Source organism: Drosophila subpulchrella, chromosome 2R, assembly GCF_014743375.2.
Source record: "Drosophila subpulchrella strain 33 F10 #4 breed RU33 chromosome 2R, RU_Dsub_v1.1 Primary Assembly, whole genome shotgun sequence".
NCBI classification, from domain to species: domain Eukaryota; kingdom Metazoa; phylum Arthropoda; class Insecta; order Diptera; family Drosophilidae; genus Drosophila; species Drosophila subpulchrella.
The window spans coordinates 19844142-19858831 of record NC_050611.1 but is presented as its reverse complement, the minus strand read 5'-3'; the positions used below and the strand labels follow the sequence as shown (position 1 = coordinate 19858831).

The window sequence follows — 14690 nt, the reverse complement described above, 5'->3', positions numbered from 1 at the left end:
TATACACACAGAGAAACATATAGTTAATATAGTTATACCCGTTACTCGTAGAGTAAAAGGGTATACTAGATTCGTCGGAAAGTATGTAACAGGCAGAAGGAAGCGTTTCCGACCCCATAAAGTATATATATTCTTGATCAGGATCACTAGCCGAGTCGATCTAGCCATGTCCGTCTGTCCGTCTGTCCGTCTGTCCCTCTGTCTGTCCGTCCGGATGAACGCTGAGATCTTGGAAACTATAAGAGCTAGGCTATTGAGATTAGGCGTGCAGATTCCTGAGCTTCTTACGCAGCGCAAGTTTGTTTCAGCAGAGTGCCACGCCCACTCTAACGCCCACAAACCGCCCAAAACTGTGGCTCCTGCAGTTTTCATGCTAGAATAAAAATTTTAACTGAAATGTATTATTCTCATCAATACCTATCGATTGACCCAAATAAAGTTTGCCACGCCCACTTTTACGCCCACAAACCGCCCACAAACTTCAAAAAATCGTAAATATGAACGCGGATATCTCGGAAAATATCAAAGATAAGTAAATGGGATTTCAGATTTAGATTCCGTAGGCTTGAGCGCAGCGCAAATTTGTCACGCGAATATGCCACGCCCACTCTAACGCCCACAAACCGCCCAAGCCTGTGGCGCCCACAATTTCCATGCTAGATAAAAAAAAAATTTTAACTGAAATGTATTGGTCTTGTCAATACCTATCGATTGATTCAAAAAAAACTTTGCCACGCCCACTCTAACGCCCACAACGCTTAAATCTGTCTACCGCCGGTAGGTGGCGCATTTCAATCTCGCTTTGCTGCTTGCATATCTCCATTTTCCTTTGGTCCCTTTAGCTGAGTAACGGGTATCTCATAGTCGAGGCACTCGACTATAGCGTTCTTCCTTGTTTTTACCTAGGTTTTAAACATTGTTGCTAATGATTTTGTATCAAATATAATATCAGAACTATTGATAAGTATTTTGGGCTCAAGATAAATATAGTATGATGAACTACTTTTATGTTACACTTAAATAAAATATTCAAAATATGATATTCATTCGATAAAGGTATTAACGTTAAAAATCTTAAACTTAATGTTTTTATAAACTTTTTTTTTATTTTTTCATAAAAAACCTCTTTTTTACTTTTTTTACTTACCATTTTTATCTTCAGGTCTTACACTCAATTCTCCCAAGTGAGAATTTAAACAATAAAATATTTAATTTTAAAATTTTGTGTCCTTTTTCTGAAAGAAAAGTTCTGTAACTTACATTTCCTGCCTTTACTTTAATATTATTATATTTAAAAACATACTATGCAATTTTTCTCTGTGTGTATTAGAGGGGTTCACCCCTGAAAAGTCCTAATATTGGGGGACCTGTCAGCAGTATCGGAACGCCAGCCACAGCTCCACAAAAGATGCGGCCCAAAATCAATTGATATGACATCAAATTGAATTTCCAATTCTTTCTCTTTTCGGCCCCCAAGAGCAGCGTTTATCCGGCGACTTGTTTATGTTTGTGTCTCAATTGCCTTTGAAGCTTCCGGCTTAAGAATTTTTACGCACGCTTTCACCGGAGGAAAGTTAAGCCCCGTGGGGTCCGTCATGTCTAGGTTTGCTTCATTGGCTATATGTAAATGCTATTTACTGGGAAGGGAAGCATTTAAAAAGGGGATCCCCTTCAGCTAAGCAGAAAGCTACCTCCCAATTAATTTGCCTAAATACATTTATTCCTTGTTCATGGATAGATATACAAGAATATTGCTATTTGTAAGGCATCTGGTGGACCCGTGGCGATTTATCACCCGTGTCCATGCCACAATCACATTTAGTTTCGATGCTTTGGCCGCTGGGGACTCGTGCTGGCAATGGAGCTGATATCGGAAACATTATCCCTGGCCAAATGGGCGCCCTTCTCATCCAGATCGACCACGTGGATGTCGAAGTTCGAATGGCCGGTTGGCACACCATCTGAAGTATGGGTATTACGCCGGATGCGTCCCTCCACGGAGAAGGGCGGGTTGGCCTTCTTGTAGGTGGGTGGTGGAGGAGCAGCAGCAGCTGGGGCTGAGGGTGCTGATTTCTTGGGAGGAGCGATGGAGGTACCCGAAGTTGAGTTGGCTATAAGTTTGCTGGGGCACAGGGCAAGCTCTCGGTTCCTCAGCTGGTTGACTGCCGTGTGTCCAGGAGTGGGACCCGGTGTGGGTGCTGGTGAGGATTTCCTGCCGATCTTCAGCTCAGGGGCTGTCAGAGATCTGGTGTTATTGGCTGCCATGGCCCGGGCGGGCACAGACTTCAGAGGAGGCCGCCAAATGGGCTTGATCTTGGGTTTTTCGCTATCACTTATCTCAGCACTGATTTGATTGAGTAGCTCCAGCAAAGTGCTCGCCTTTTCGTCCTCAAACTCAATGCGAATAGGGGATTCACGACCGGAAGGACCTCCTGGATTGAGCAGTATGAGCCTGGAAAATAGGTAAAGGTTATAAAAGGACTTTTACCTTTAAGTTATTACCCACCTCTTGGCCTCCTCTATGGCTCTGCCCAGGTTCTGTAGATTCTTCCTGTCGTTCTTGGCGCATTGGCCTATTTGAGAGTCCTGGGCAGCTTTAAGGACCACGTTCCACCTGTGAGCCGTGGACTGCAAAAGGACGGTGCGAGCCACCCGCTGGAATCGCTCCCTGGCGGTTTCCTTCTCTGGCTTTGAGGGAATGGACTCCACCTTGATCTCCCGCATTTCTCCCTGTCCGTTGACATTGCCGAAGGCATCTAGATCGCAGCTATTCTGCACCGGAGCCACCTGGAAGCCCTTCATCAGGCGCCGTTCCCAGACTTTTATCCTCCTGGGTCGTGGCTCTATAAAGATTATGGGTTAGGACCCCTTAGATGCCTAAGAAGTACCTTTACTTACGCCTCTCTTTTTTGTTGGCTGAGGAAACATCCATGCCGCTGTTCTCGAATATCTCAAGCATTTCGTAACGCATTGTATTAATCTCGCTTTTGACCTCATTGATATCGTCCTCCGATACGGGATTATTCTCGAACTTCCGATGCATGGCGGCCAAGTAACGCCAGACCAGGGAGCGCATTATGTTGTCATACTTGCTGAACTGCTCTTGCTCCTGTCGCTTCTGTTGAAAAAAAAGGGGTTCGAATTAGTCCTTGAACTAACTAGAAAGTAAAGGACCAATGGATAACTAATGTTTCTCGACAATTTAAGGGATAAACACACTACTTTTTCAGCACAATCAGAATGCTAGGATCAACTCAATCTTTAAGTACTTTAAATCGAAATGAATAAGCCTGCATGAATGTCCCATTCCGAATGAAGATGGTATCCTCTACCGAAGATGTAATGGTTAAATAAGAGTCCTTTGAGCCTAAGGATCTCCACATTCTTACCTTGGAGCGCTGTCGATCGATGGCCTTGCTGGACTTGCGGAAGATCCTGATGAGCCACTTGACGGAGGGCAGGACATTGAAGGGCGGCGGCAGGGTGGCGCTGTCCTCGAAGTAGCTCATCCACAGCTTGGTTCTGGCGAACTTCCACTCCGTGTCCGAGTGTTCCTGTAAAAACAATTAGATTACACGAAAACAATTGTGCAGTGACCTGATGAACTTACATCAATCATGGCATACGAATTGGACATCATGGCGATGAGCAGATTCAGCAGCACAATCACGTTGATGACGCTGTACGAGCCGAACATGAGCAGACCCCAGAATCGCGTATACGACTTGATGCCACTCAGCTCGAAGTCGTCGAGCCCGACCATCCCGAAACTGGCCCAAAACAGCGATTGCGAGGATTCGAAAAGGCTGCAGAATGTGGACAGGGGTTGGGGGACATTGAATTAGCGAAATGAGTGGGCAACTCAATTAGCCCGGTGGCTAATTGGCCTGGTGACTGGACTTACTTGCCAAAGCGGCGCCATTTCATGCAGGAGTCCCCGTGGGAGCCCCAATCCGCCTCGCCACCGGGCAGCACATAGCACTTGCTCTTCTCCAGGGCGGCAAAGTACCAGAGCAGCTGGTTCAACCCACAGGCGAAGGCGAACAGCACCAGGGTGTAGATGAAGAAGAACTTCACTATGTCGATGACCATGCGGCCCAGGGAGATCTGTAGCGGACCCAGGTGGGGATTGATGCTGAACAGGTGCACCAGTTTCAGGGCCGAGAAGACATTGGCCGCCGCAAAGAGTCCTTCGGCAATTAGCTGCGGATCAAAGTCGTGCCACTTCTCGCGGGGTATATAGGCCATCTGCGGATCCCTGGCTATTTCCGTGGCCTGTTGGATATAAGCAAAGGCTCTGAAAGGAAGAGGATATCATCAAGATATATTATAGAATATAAAGAAAATCTACCATCCCACACACTCACCTCAAGCACATCACACTCACGTACAAACTATTCCGCAGAAAGTCGATAAAGTTCCACATGTTGCGCAAATAACTCTTCATGCCCACTGCAAATATCTCCTGGACCTCCTCCCACACGAACCCAATCACATAGAGCACCACCAGGAGCTCCAGACTGGTGGGGGCCTGGCCACGCTGACGCAGCTCCTGCTCGGCCAGCTCCTTCTTCATCCTGGCCGATCCGAAGATACGCACAAAGTCATCGTCCGCCCGCTGCGACACCAGAATCAAGATGACTGCAAAGCAAACAACAATGAGTTCCCATTCCCATTCCCATCTTGGAATGTTGTCATAAAAGGAGCTGTGCGGAAAAATGTTGTTTATACCCTGCACTACTCGAAATCCCTCATAAGCACTGATTCTGGGAAGGTTTTAAGCTCTGTGAATTTCTCTTAAGGTGCAGGATATCCACAAAGTTAAAAAGATTTCAGAATTTTAAAAATAATTTTTCTCATTCTTTTAACTCTTTTAATTTTTAAGATTTAAGAGGTTCCGACATGTTCAAACTTCTATTATTAATTGATTTTTAATGTTGCTTAACCTGGTGAGAAAAACGTAGTATCTCTGTTTATTTCATAATCAACTTGATTTTTATCCATCGCTGTTTTTACTAACATTCAATCTAACAATTCTAGTTACTCAAGAAATTTTTGTACTTTGATTTAAATATGAAACCCCGTTTTTATTAAATTAAAAAAAGAATCCAAGCAAGTATAACTAACGTATCTAATATTTTCTACCTTGGCCATATGTAATGCAATAAAATATATTTTATATTTTCCGGCCGAAAGTCATAGCAACAATACCGATTCCTCCCTGTACCTTAAGCTTTAAACTTTTGGCAACAGTGTGCAATAAATAAATATTTAATATTTAACATTATGTTTTTGTTTTTAAATTTAAATTACATTTTTGTATCAGTGTACCAATGCTCAATTAAATAGGGATATGAAATATTTTAAATATTAAATATTTTTCATCACATAGAAGATCTTTGTTCTCAAATTGAAAAGTGAAATCCCATGGGGGTACCTATGCATATCCCCCGACTCCAAAGGAGTACCTGCCCCCCTTTAACCGAGCCCATGCTGTTTGCATTGTGCACCGCAGGGGGAGTACTCACACAGGAAGAGCAAATAGGAGGAGGCATGGATGAGGAATTTCATAAAGGGCTTGCGCATCAACTGGCCCGTCCGGCAATTCGGGGCGCACATGTATATGAGGCAGTAGAGCGGGAACAGGACGGCCACCTGGCCAATGCAGAGGACTTTGTCCACAATGCTCTTGCGCCGGAATCCGGGGAGACCGTCATACCAAATGGAGGACAGTAATTGCTGAATATTCGAGTGCGCCACGAACTGTCGCAAACGGGGAAATGGAAAATTTTAGCAACAGTACAATGCTAGAGGCGATTACCGGAAATACCTTCTTCTGCTTGTAGGAAATGGCCTGCACCAGGCGGGTCAAGCTCATCCGGTCCCCGGGCTCATAGCTCGACATCTGCGGATCGTAGTTCAGGATGATGGCCAGCTCGCTAGAGGTTCTCGTCTGATCCAGCAGATCCACGGCGAACTTCTGGCACTGCCTGCGCAGATCCATGTACTCCGACTTGCACTCCTGCTCGGTTAGGGCCAGGTTCCTCAGTTCCCAGGACAGCTGGAAGGCGGTGAGTATGGGGTCGTTGGAGGTGAGGCAGATCAGCGAGGGACTGCACAGCGCCCGGTAGATGTTCACCCTGGAGAGGGAGTGCCTCAAGGAGTCCTCCGTGGTCAGGCGGACGCACTCCTCACATCCGCAGCTGCGGGAGATGGTATGTAGCCGGAATAAAAAGTCAGATTATACAGGTATCTATTGCCCAGCTAACCGTATGTCATGTGGCACTGGCACGGCCGCGCCACGATCCAAAAGAATGCGGAGTATCTCAAAGTTATTCTTGTGGGCGGCCAGCATGAGAGGTGTGATATCCGGAGCAAACATCGCCGTATTGATGTCCACCTTTTGCCAACTCTGGATAAGGAAAGGTAAAACTGTGTTATTAAATTAGAAGAGAAAGTAAAGTATATTCTACATAAAACTTAAAAACAAATGTTGTCGTATATGTATTATGATCATATTAAAATATTTTTATACTCAGCATTAAATTTAAAATTAGTTAATAAATCACACACTGTAAGTGAATACTAGAGACCTATACGATACGATGCCAGAGATTTTATAGGATTCACATGGTTTTAAACAGCCATAACTAACAAGTATTTTATTATGTTCCATATTGGTTTCTGAAGAATTCGCGGCCTCAATATGTTGAACTATTCTTCTTTATATTTGAAATGGCTTAATCTAACAAGAACCTTATTATCGTCGTTCTGAAGAATTCGCGGTCTCAGTTCCTTGAACAATTCATGTCCAAATTGCTTTATCTTTTTCCGAAAATTATAGTAATCGAATATACTTTTACATACTCGTGCAAGTCTCTAGTACATCATCAATTTACACTTATTCAGATACCATTCCTAATATTTCTCTCATTTGCTTGACTACAGTTTATTAATCCCGCCTGCTGCCTACCCAAAAAGACCTGAAATTATTCCAAGAACCGTTCAAGGCACTCGAAGTGCGCTGTCTTCATCGTTTGTGGATGTTATTAAGCCGGTTAAACGTTTTATTGCATATGCGCTACAATAGTAATTTTCACGCTCCAACAGCGCCCAATGGCTGCCTAATGAAGCGTGCCTGTGTGCATAAATATGAGCCCGACGGTGGCCCAGACGACTTTATTTGCAATAAGCGTAAACCTTATACCGGGATGGCCCAGGATGTACTGGATTATCCGGGGGAGTGGGCGGAACTGGGGGTTTCTTGGTCGTTGGCCGCTTATCGCACACTCCCAATCACTCGACAGTCGAGATGCTGCGAGTACGTGCCCAATGGCGAAGATGATCCCGATGGGTGGGACACTCCGAGCACTACGAGCACTCCAAACATCCAACGCCCCTCACACGGAAACTGATTAAAATCGTGTTAGCTTCAACTTACAGGGCCTTAAACGCCTACGGACGATAATGTGGGCCACAAATTAGCTGAGCACAGCAGACAAAACAAAGGACACACTGGGAGAAAATTCTATACAACGCTGTGAACTGTTAGGAATCGAGGTTTTTAATAATATATCCTACACTTGCCTGGAATTTGTTTTATAAATGCATATGTTTAGATAATAAAAAGGTCTCATTTATAAAAACAATTACCAAACACATTTGTTAAAAATGATATCATGCTAGAAAGGATGGATAAATACCGTGGGGATTTACGAGGAGTTGTATTATAGATTTAATTCTAAAGGTATGGGGTGAACTAAAAATGTAAAGGGTAATCTAAATCTGAAACTCTGAAATGCCTAAGTTAACAGGTGACAGGTTATTTCTCCAGGTGCCTTGGGACTTACGTAGGGCTCGCCCTCCTTGTAGATGAGCTCCTCGTGCTCGAGCAGGAGCTCCACAGCCTCGACGAACTCCGCATTGATGGCGTGCAGCAGGGCGTCCTTGGTCTCCACCCCCATGATGACGAGCAGCTCGACCATCTCCAGGTTCTCATTGTCTATCGCCAGGGTGAGGGCCCTGCGCCCCAGGGGATCCATGCAGTTGATGTTGATGTGCTGATGGCGCAGCGCCTTCTGCAGGATCCTGCAATTATTGGAATTTACTTAATAAAGGGGGTGGCATTTCTGCTAATTGGAGCGAGCTCCCAAGCGGTAACTTTTTCTTTTCTTCATTTTCGGACAAAGTTCCACCAATGCCGACCCGATTCTCGATGTCAAGTCAAAAGTTGGAGCCAAAGTTTCTAATTACATCGCGGCCGCGGCCAACAAAAAACTTTGCCAATCAATCGGTTGCCAAAAAAAAAGGAACTCATATCGACTCTGTTTAGCCAGCTGCCAGAAAAGCGAGAAAAAGGTGGAAAAATCCCTAAATTAAGTTGTATAATTTTTCCAACACTGCCTGACTTCAAATCGAAATCTAGTTACCCTGGAGGCGAACTGTCACATTTTGTTTTCATCTGCCAGTCAGTAAGGGCGAAAACCTTTCATTTTACGATCGTTCGTCAACATAAATTGTTGTACAAAATTCAAAGAAGAAACGGATTCTGCTTTTCAAGACGCGATTACAGTGATTACACACCACTCCCCAACATTAGGCGATTAAATTATTCGTAAGCCCCAGCGATTCGAGAAAATCAATACCAAATGGAAGCCGTCGAGGGTCAGAGCTTGGTCATCAAAATGGCCCAGAAGAACAAGGGTGAGTTTGGGTTCCACCAGACCAACCAGAGAAATTTTCTTATAAAAGGACTCTTTTTCTTATACCCAAACAGAGACCCAAACTGTAAAGCTGATGGCCGGTGGCGGTCTGGCCAACAACTGGTTTGCCCCAGGGGCCTATGCGGCAGGAGCGGTTTCATTTGGCGGCCATCCACTGATCCATCCGCCGACCGTTCCCCAGCCAGCCATCTCGTGCCAGTTCTACATGGATCGGGAGGAGCAGCTGTACCGCCGCGCCTGCCAGATGAAGGGCATCCGGGTGGAGCGACTGCACGAGATCCGCGAGGAGGAGGACGACTCGAATGGATCCGAGGAGGAGCACTCGAAGGGCATCCGCTACCGCTACACCCTGGACGAGATGAAAAGCTACAACCCCTACCGTTTCATCAACTTTTAAGTGTCCCCAAAACCACCTATCCACCACCATCATCGCCGCCACATTCCCATTCACAAACCCATCCCTATTGCATCGTCAGTGTTCGGCTTTCCATGTAGAATCACTCAGATCCAGCGTTAGGATTAGCATCAGTATCAGTAACCGTCTCTGTATAAGTATCTGTACTAGCCTCAGCACCACATTCCACACAAGATGCGAGTTTGTGGCGACACCATGCATGCCTCCAAACCGAAATGGGAACCACAACAGCTTCAAGAACACCGCACACCATCCATTTGCCTGTTGCCAACGTTTCGCCATGACCATGAAAACAATAAAAAATTGTTCATAAATGACATCCTGCGATGTCAACCAAAGTTTAGGTTGTGATTTCTGGGTAGCTATTTTTATAAGGGAATTGAAATTCCATTTAAGGTATTGAAGAACTGATTACTAGTCATTGGATTAAGTTATTCTGACTTTTTAACCAAAGTGTTTCTGACCAAAGTTAGCTTGCACTCGAATGTTAAGGACCTGTTTGGCTAATAATCTAATGTCTTAAAATTAACCCATAACTATTTTATCAAGGATTTTAAGATTGCGATTTCTGGGTAGCCCATTTTATAGGAAAAGTTGGGGGTTTAATTTTCCTTTTATTCCCATTGAGGTATAAAAACACTGATTATAAGTCATTGGGTTACTTACAAAATCGTTACTTTGGTTAAACAACGATTGTTAAGTTATTCTGATTTAAGGACCTGATCGCTTATAATCATTACTATTCCAAACAAGACTTTTGCCTAGTAAAGTCTGTAAAACTAAACTTATATAGTAACATTTTGTATATATTAAGATAATTGGCTACAAACAATTATTTTTTGCATAATACCGAAATGTATTCGAATGAGTTTGCAAAGGTAATAACATCCTTTACATTGTCTCATATTCATTGCCGGTTAACGAAACGAATTGTACATTTATTAAAGTAAAGCCGTAAACGAGCGTAAAGTATCTGGGTCGGAGTCCTCGTATTGCTTATTAAGTGGCCTGCAGAAAGCAAGTTAGGTAACCATTTTGAGGCCCGCAGGCGGTAAAGGGCGTGTGTGCAAATAATTGAAACCACCACCACCAGCACCACATTCAAACATCCCAAGGAGGCTCCCGATGGGATTTGTGCTTTCCGCGCGGCCCAACCCAGTCAACACCTGGGTTTCCCTGGCGATGCCACCTATGGAACTCGAGATACCGCTCGAAAAACTTTGGGTTTATAGATTCGAGGGGTGAAATGCTATCACTCGAAAAAATATAATTGAAATCATTTTAATATTTATTTAAGACACTTTTAAAACTTTAAAATAATTCAAGTTTGAATGGCAATTTCAATTTGAATACCTATACAAATGAGGTGTAGAAAAGATCTTCATATCTAATTGAATTTCATATATTTCCGTGTCACCCCCTATAAATAAAGTAAATCAACAATATATTTACACTCCATTCAGTCTTATTAATTACATATTGGGACTTCTTTATATTTATTTATCAAATAAAAACACCTCTTATCGAGGTAAAGAAATAGTAACGATCGCACCTTAAACTTACAAAAGTTCTGATATCAACTTAAATTTCTCTCATTTTAAAGTCTTGGTATGCAATCCTTTTCTTTTTTTTAATACCCCTCGGTTGGTATAACATTCGCTATGATCGGACCATTACACCAGATTTAACATTCTGCGGCTATAAATAGTAGTCGCCTTCTTGTGCGCTTCGTCATTACGTGTTCTGTCATTCACAGTGATATATAAAAAGCTTCCTAATCGAAACTGAGAATCATCGCACTGCGAAATCCTTTTAAATTACACTATTCAAATTTTGTATCATTCAAATGGGGCTCCTTATGTAGTCTTAATCTTTTATACCTTAAAAACTGACCTCAAGAACATCTTAAACATCTTAAATGTTTAGATCTATAACATTTTACAAATTTTTTATAAAATCAAAGATAACACTTCTGATGTGATTACTAAGACGATCTTTCAAAGATAATATTATTTCCTATACAATACATTTCTGATTCTAATACGAATCATTCGTGATAACAAATCTCCCCTGTTTCTCCAAGTGTTCCCCCTTCCGCTTAGGATCCAATACCACCCGAACCCGCCCTCCCGCTGGGTATCGGAGGCGTAAAAAGCGCTACTCACCTGCGCACATTCGGCATGTCGCCCCGCTCCACGGCCAGCAGGAACTTCTTCTCCTCGAGCAGCAGAGGTTGCGGTAATCCCAGCGGCACACAGCACCCGCCCACCGATTTGGGGGCGGAGGTGTTGTTGCCGCCAGACGATACCTGGCATATTTTAAACAGACGTGTGGGTGAGTACATATATATATATATGGGGATATGTGGCGGGGAAATCGTGTATGCGGAATTGCAAATAAATAAAAAATAAACATACAAGAAAATTAAGTGCAAAGTGGAGGATGCTGGGATGCTGATTGTCTGGCTTCCATCTAAATGGCCTGGCAGCGTTTAAGAAAGCGTCGTTTGGGTTTAAGCTAATGCTGGCATCGCAACTTTAAGAGGTTCAACTTCCGGGTATCTACTTACGCCCGTTGGCAGCTTCTTTTTGCGACCCATTATGAGGGGTTTTAAACACTTCACTTAACACAAAACCGAGTGTAATTAATATTCCATGTACTGTGTACCGGGTTCAGAGTTCAAAACGCCGGCTCCATGTCGTCGGGCTTAGCACACGGGCATTGAAAGAACTGCACGATATTTACATATAACATTTATATATTTATACACACAATGGCTAAGCCAAAAAAGTCCAATACTAAGCCGGGCCAAATGCAACTTTCAAGTTGATTTTGCTTTTATAGTTATGTCCAACTGGGTCTGTGTGTGTCTGCTGGTTTTTGACTTGGTTTATGGTTTCTGGTTTCTGGTGTCCGGCGTGCAAAAAGTTTCTATTTAAGCTGTTTATAATGTTTTTTTTTTATTATTCGTTGGCCAAGCTGTCTAAGCCCTTTTTAAGTGCCAACTGCAGGGGAAAAGATTTAAGTTTTGGCAATTTTGTGACTTGATTGGGGGACTGTGTTCACTATTTCCTGACTATCCGGGCGAAATTCAAAGGCAACACTAATTTGATTTTTGAGAGCACTCATTTCACTACTTATGGTTCATTATTCAATCACTTTTTCTGTTTTCATTCACATTCTCTGCATGGAAATTAATTGCACTTGCATTTCCCTCATTTTACACGGCCGGCTGAAATTTTTATTCATTTTTGTGGCTCTCAGGGGATTGTTTACATCACCGCCAATCGGTTTGCCATTAGAAATAATTTTCAGCCGTTCTTTGTTCTCCAAAACAAAATATTTTTATATTTTCCGCTGCTCCTCTCCGCATGTGTGAACAATGCCGAAATGAATATTTAAGATACTTTTTTTTGGGCAGCGGCCACCAATCGGTAATCCGCAAGGAAAAAATACACTCTGTCTACATGCTTTTGCTTTAAACTGGCTTTATGCTCCTGCGGATGCGGATGCTGCAGATGCATTTAAAAGTGTTTGGGCTGGTCATAAAAAATGCAAGTGCTTTGCATATGCGGTGAGAAAAAACAGGAACCCATCAGGGGGGTTCTGCCATACAAAAAAAAAGGGTAAAAAACACTTCCGGGCCGGACAAAAGCTTGTTCTGGCTGCCACAGTAGCCGCCGATGGTGCATTGTTTAATTAACTTAATAGAAATATAAGTGCGGGCGAAAGGTGAAAATACAGACGGACATAAAAATGTCACAATAAATTCGGTTTTATCTACCAGTTCATGGGAAGCGTTTACAAATGGATTTATAGCTGTTTGCCTGAAGGAGATGCACAGGGAAAAATGCCAATAATATAGGGGTGACACTGAAGAAAATTAAAACTTCTGCACCTTTGCATCATAATATAATGAGATAGCTCCATACAGGCATGGATTTTTGGATTAATATTGTATAAGTTGTACTTTGTATCCTATTGATATGATTGATATTATCCCTATGGTATCAGGTCCTGAATAACCTTTCCCTGACTGTTATGAATGATATCATCCTTATGGTATCAGCTCCCGATTTTTCTCTTTCTGCACACCATGCATATTAAAATGTCGCAATCGATGTATCATAATTCTGTCACAAGCGAACTATAGTTCATTAAAACTAGAACAAATTTGGAATAGTTTATAGAGTTCATAAAAACTAAGAGCTTATCAGGATGGCAGGCAAGTTTAAGCGAAATCTGCCGTAGTCACAGACCACAAAACCCGGCACACACAGTCACAAACTTTACAATCCGGGGAGCAGGAGCGGGAACAGGAGCGGGAACAGGAGCAGGATCAGGAACAGGAGCACAATGAATGAAGAATATAACTACATAATTCAGTTGGCTCACGGACTGCACTTAAGCCACTTATAACCAACCGTACGGATACGTACTTCTTGCATTCCGGCACATAAAAACGTGTGCAATTGTTCAACTCGCTGGCACAATGGACGTTGAAATTTCATGTGACCGGCTTAGGTGAGGGACTAAGGATATGAGTTGTATAGTATGAGTATATGATATTTTACAACAATACGTTGTTAAGGCACCGAAGGAGTCACTGTACAATATGTTGTGGTATTTTATTTTATTTAATTTTATTTTTCTTTTAAGTTTATGAGTGGAAAACCCGCCGAGTTACAAACCGCGACGCACCGCGAACGTGTGCCACCTGCGAAATTTACACGCTGCGACTACCGCGCAGAAATTTATACCTTTCCCGAGGGCCGAGCGGCGTTGTGGCTAATTTAATTAGACTAAAACGTCAAATATTTGTCAGCCAGCGCATAGATACACCTGGAGGTTGTCGGTACAAGTTGTTTGTAGGATGTATATGTGGGCTATATGAGTTGCGTGGGGTCGAAGGCTGTCCCCTTGCCACATGGAAACGCTATCAACAAGTTTTCGCCGAGTTCCCTAAGGGGATTAGGACCCAAACATGTGGAAGGTATGGGGGGAGGGAAACGATCCAGACGGCGACTGTCGGCAATTGAATTACGACTAATTTTCCCTGATTTGATTTGTGCTGCGCCAGCCATTGTTTTGCCACTTACTCTTCGGGCTCTTTTATGGCCACAAACTGCTGCACATTTGCGGATATTTTCGTGCTGCCCAATGCAGCGTGCGTAATTTGATTTGGAACATTCCAGTTTAGCCAGCAAAACGGTTGACATTGGTTACCTGCCGTTATCAATATATTTCAATAACTCTGGCTCCCGATTGGACATTGGTTTATACTTGCACCAAGAAAAAACCAATTGTTTTCGGAACATTTTTCTATATTGAATTTATTTAACACACTCAGAAAAATTACGTTTCTCTAGGTCTCAGAAGTAAGTGAATTCAATCTATAACAATTAAGTTCAATATAAGTTGTTGTTGATTTTTAAAATTACTTTGCACTCGAAAAAACAAATCCGAGACTTTTTTCATCTCGATTTAAGATCTCTGTATATCAAAAAACAAACTTCTGTGCTATCTTGATATCAAGAATATTTCTTCTCAAA

At 42.9% G+C, this 14690-nt stretch overlaps 2 protein-coding genes across 5 annotated transcripts; one reads left to right on the top strand and one right to left on the bottom strand.

Annotated features, from left to right (window-relative positions):
- Nucleotides 1–1698: 1698 nt before the first annotated feature.
- Nucleotides 1699–13861, bottom strand: LOC119549627 (transient-receptor-potential-like protein). Of its 4 annotated transcripts, none has more exons than XM_037857809.1 (14): nucleotides 13578–13861; nucleotides 11708–11868; nucleotides 11304–11446; nucleotides 7851–8088; nucleotides 6270–6412; nucleotides 5831–6203; nucleotides 5529–5763; nucleotides 4368–4641; nucleotides 3905–4297; nucleotides 3611–3806; nucleotides 3390–3554; nucleotides 2899–3118; nucleotides 2507–2843; nucleotides 1699–2452 (listed from the first exon to the last, which is right to left on the bottom strand). In XM_037857809.1, the coding sequence occupies exons 2-14, from the start codon at nucleotides 11735–11737 to the stop codon at nucleotides 1819–1821; spliced, it is 3381 nt and encodes a 1126-aa protein (XP_037713737.1). In that variant the 5' UTR covers nucleotides 11738–11868; nucleotides 13578–13861; the 3' UTR covers nucleotides 1699–1818. The 4 variants fall into 4 exon arrangements, with proteins under 4 accessions (XP_037713737.1, XP_037713739.1, XP_037713738.1 ...); XM_037857811.1 differs by having other exon boundaries at nucleotides 13721–13855; XM_037857810.1 differs by having other exon boundaries at nucleotides 13713–13854.
- LOC119549628 lies at nucleotides 8460–9476 on the top strand. Its single transcript, XM_037857813.1, has 2 exons — nucleotides 8460–8703; nucleotides 8777–9476. The coding sequence occupies exons 1-2, from the start codon at nucleotides 8649–8651 to the stop codon at nucleotides 9118–9120; spliced, it is 399 nt and encodes a 132-aa protein (XP_037713741.1). The 5' UTR covers nucleotides 8460–8648; the 3' UTR covers nucleotides 9121–9476.
- Nucleotides 13862–14690: the final 829 nt, after the last annotated feature.

Excerpts from the sequence above, each read along its gene's own strand:
- LOC119549627 (XM_037857809.1), bottom strand. The coding sequence starts at position 11,737 with ATGGGTCGCAAAAAGAAGCTGCCAACGGGC. Across the intron at positions 5,764-5,830 it reads TTTCCTACAAGCAGAAGAAG|TTCGTGGCGCACTCGAATAT; the intron begins GTATTTCCGGTA and ends CGTTTGCGACAG. Across the intron at positions 2,844-2,898 it reads AGCCAACAAAAAAGAGAGGC|AGCCACGACCCAGGAGGATA; the intron begins GTAAGTAAAGGT and ends TAATCTTTATAG.
- LOC119549628 (XM_037857813.1), top strand. The coding sequence starts at position 8,649 with ATGGAAGCCGTCGAGGGTCAGAGCTTGGTCATCAAAATGGCCCAGAAG. Across the intron at positions 8,704-8,776 it reads AATGGCCCAGAAGAACAAGG|AGACCCAAACTGTAAAGCTG; the intron begins GTGAGTTTGGGT and ends ATACCCAAACAG.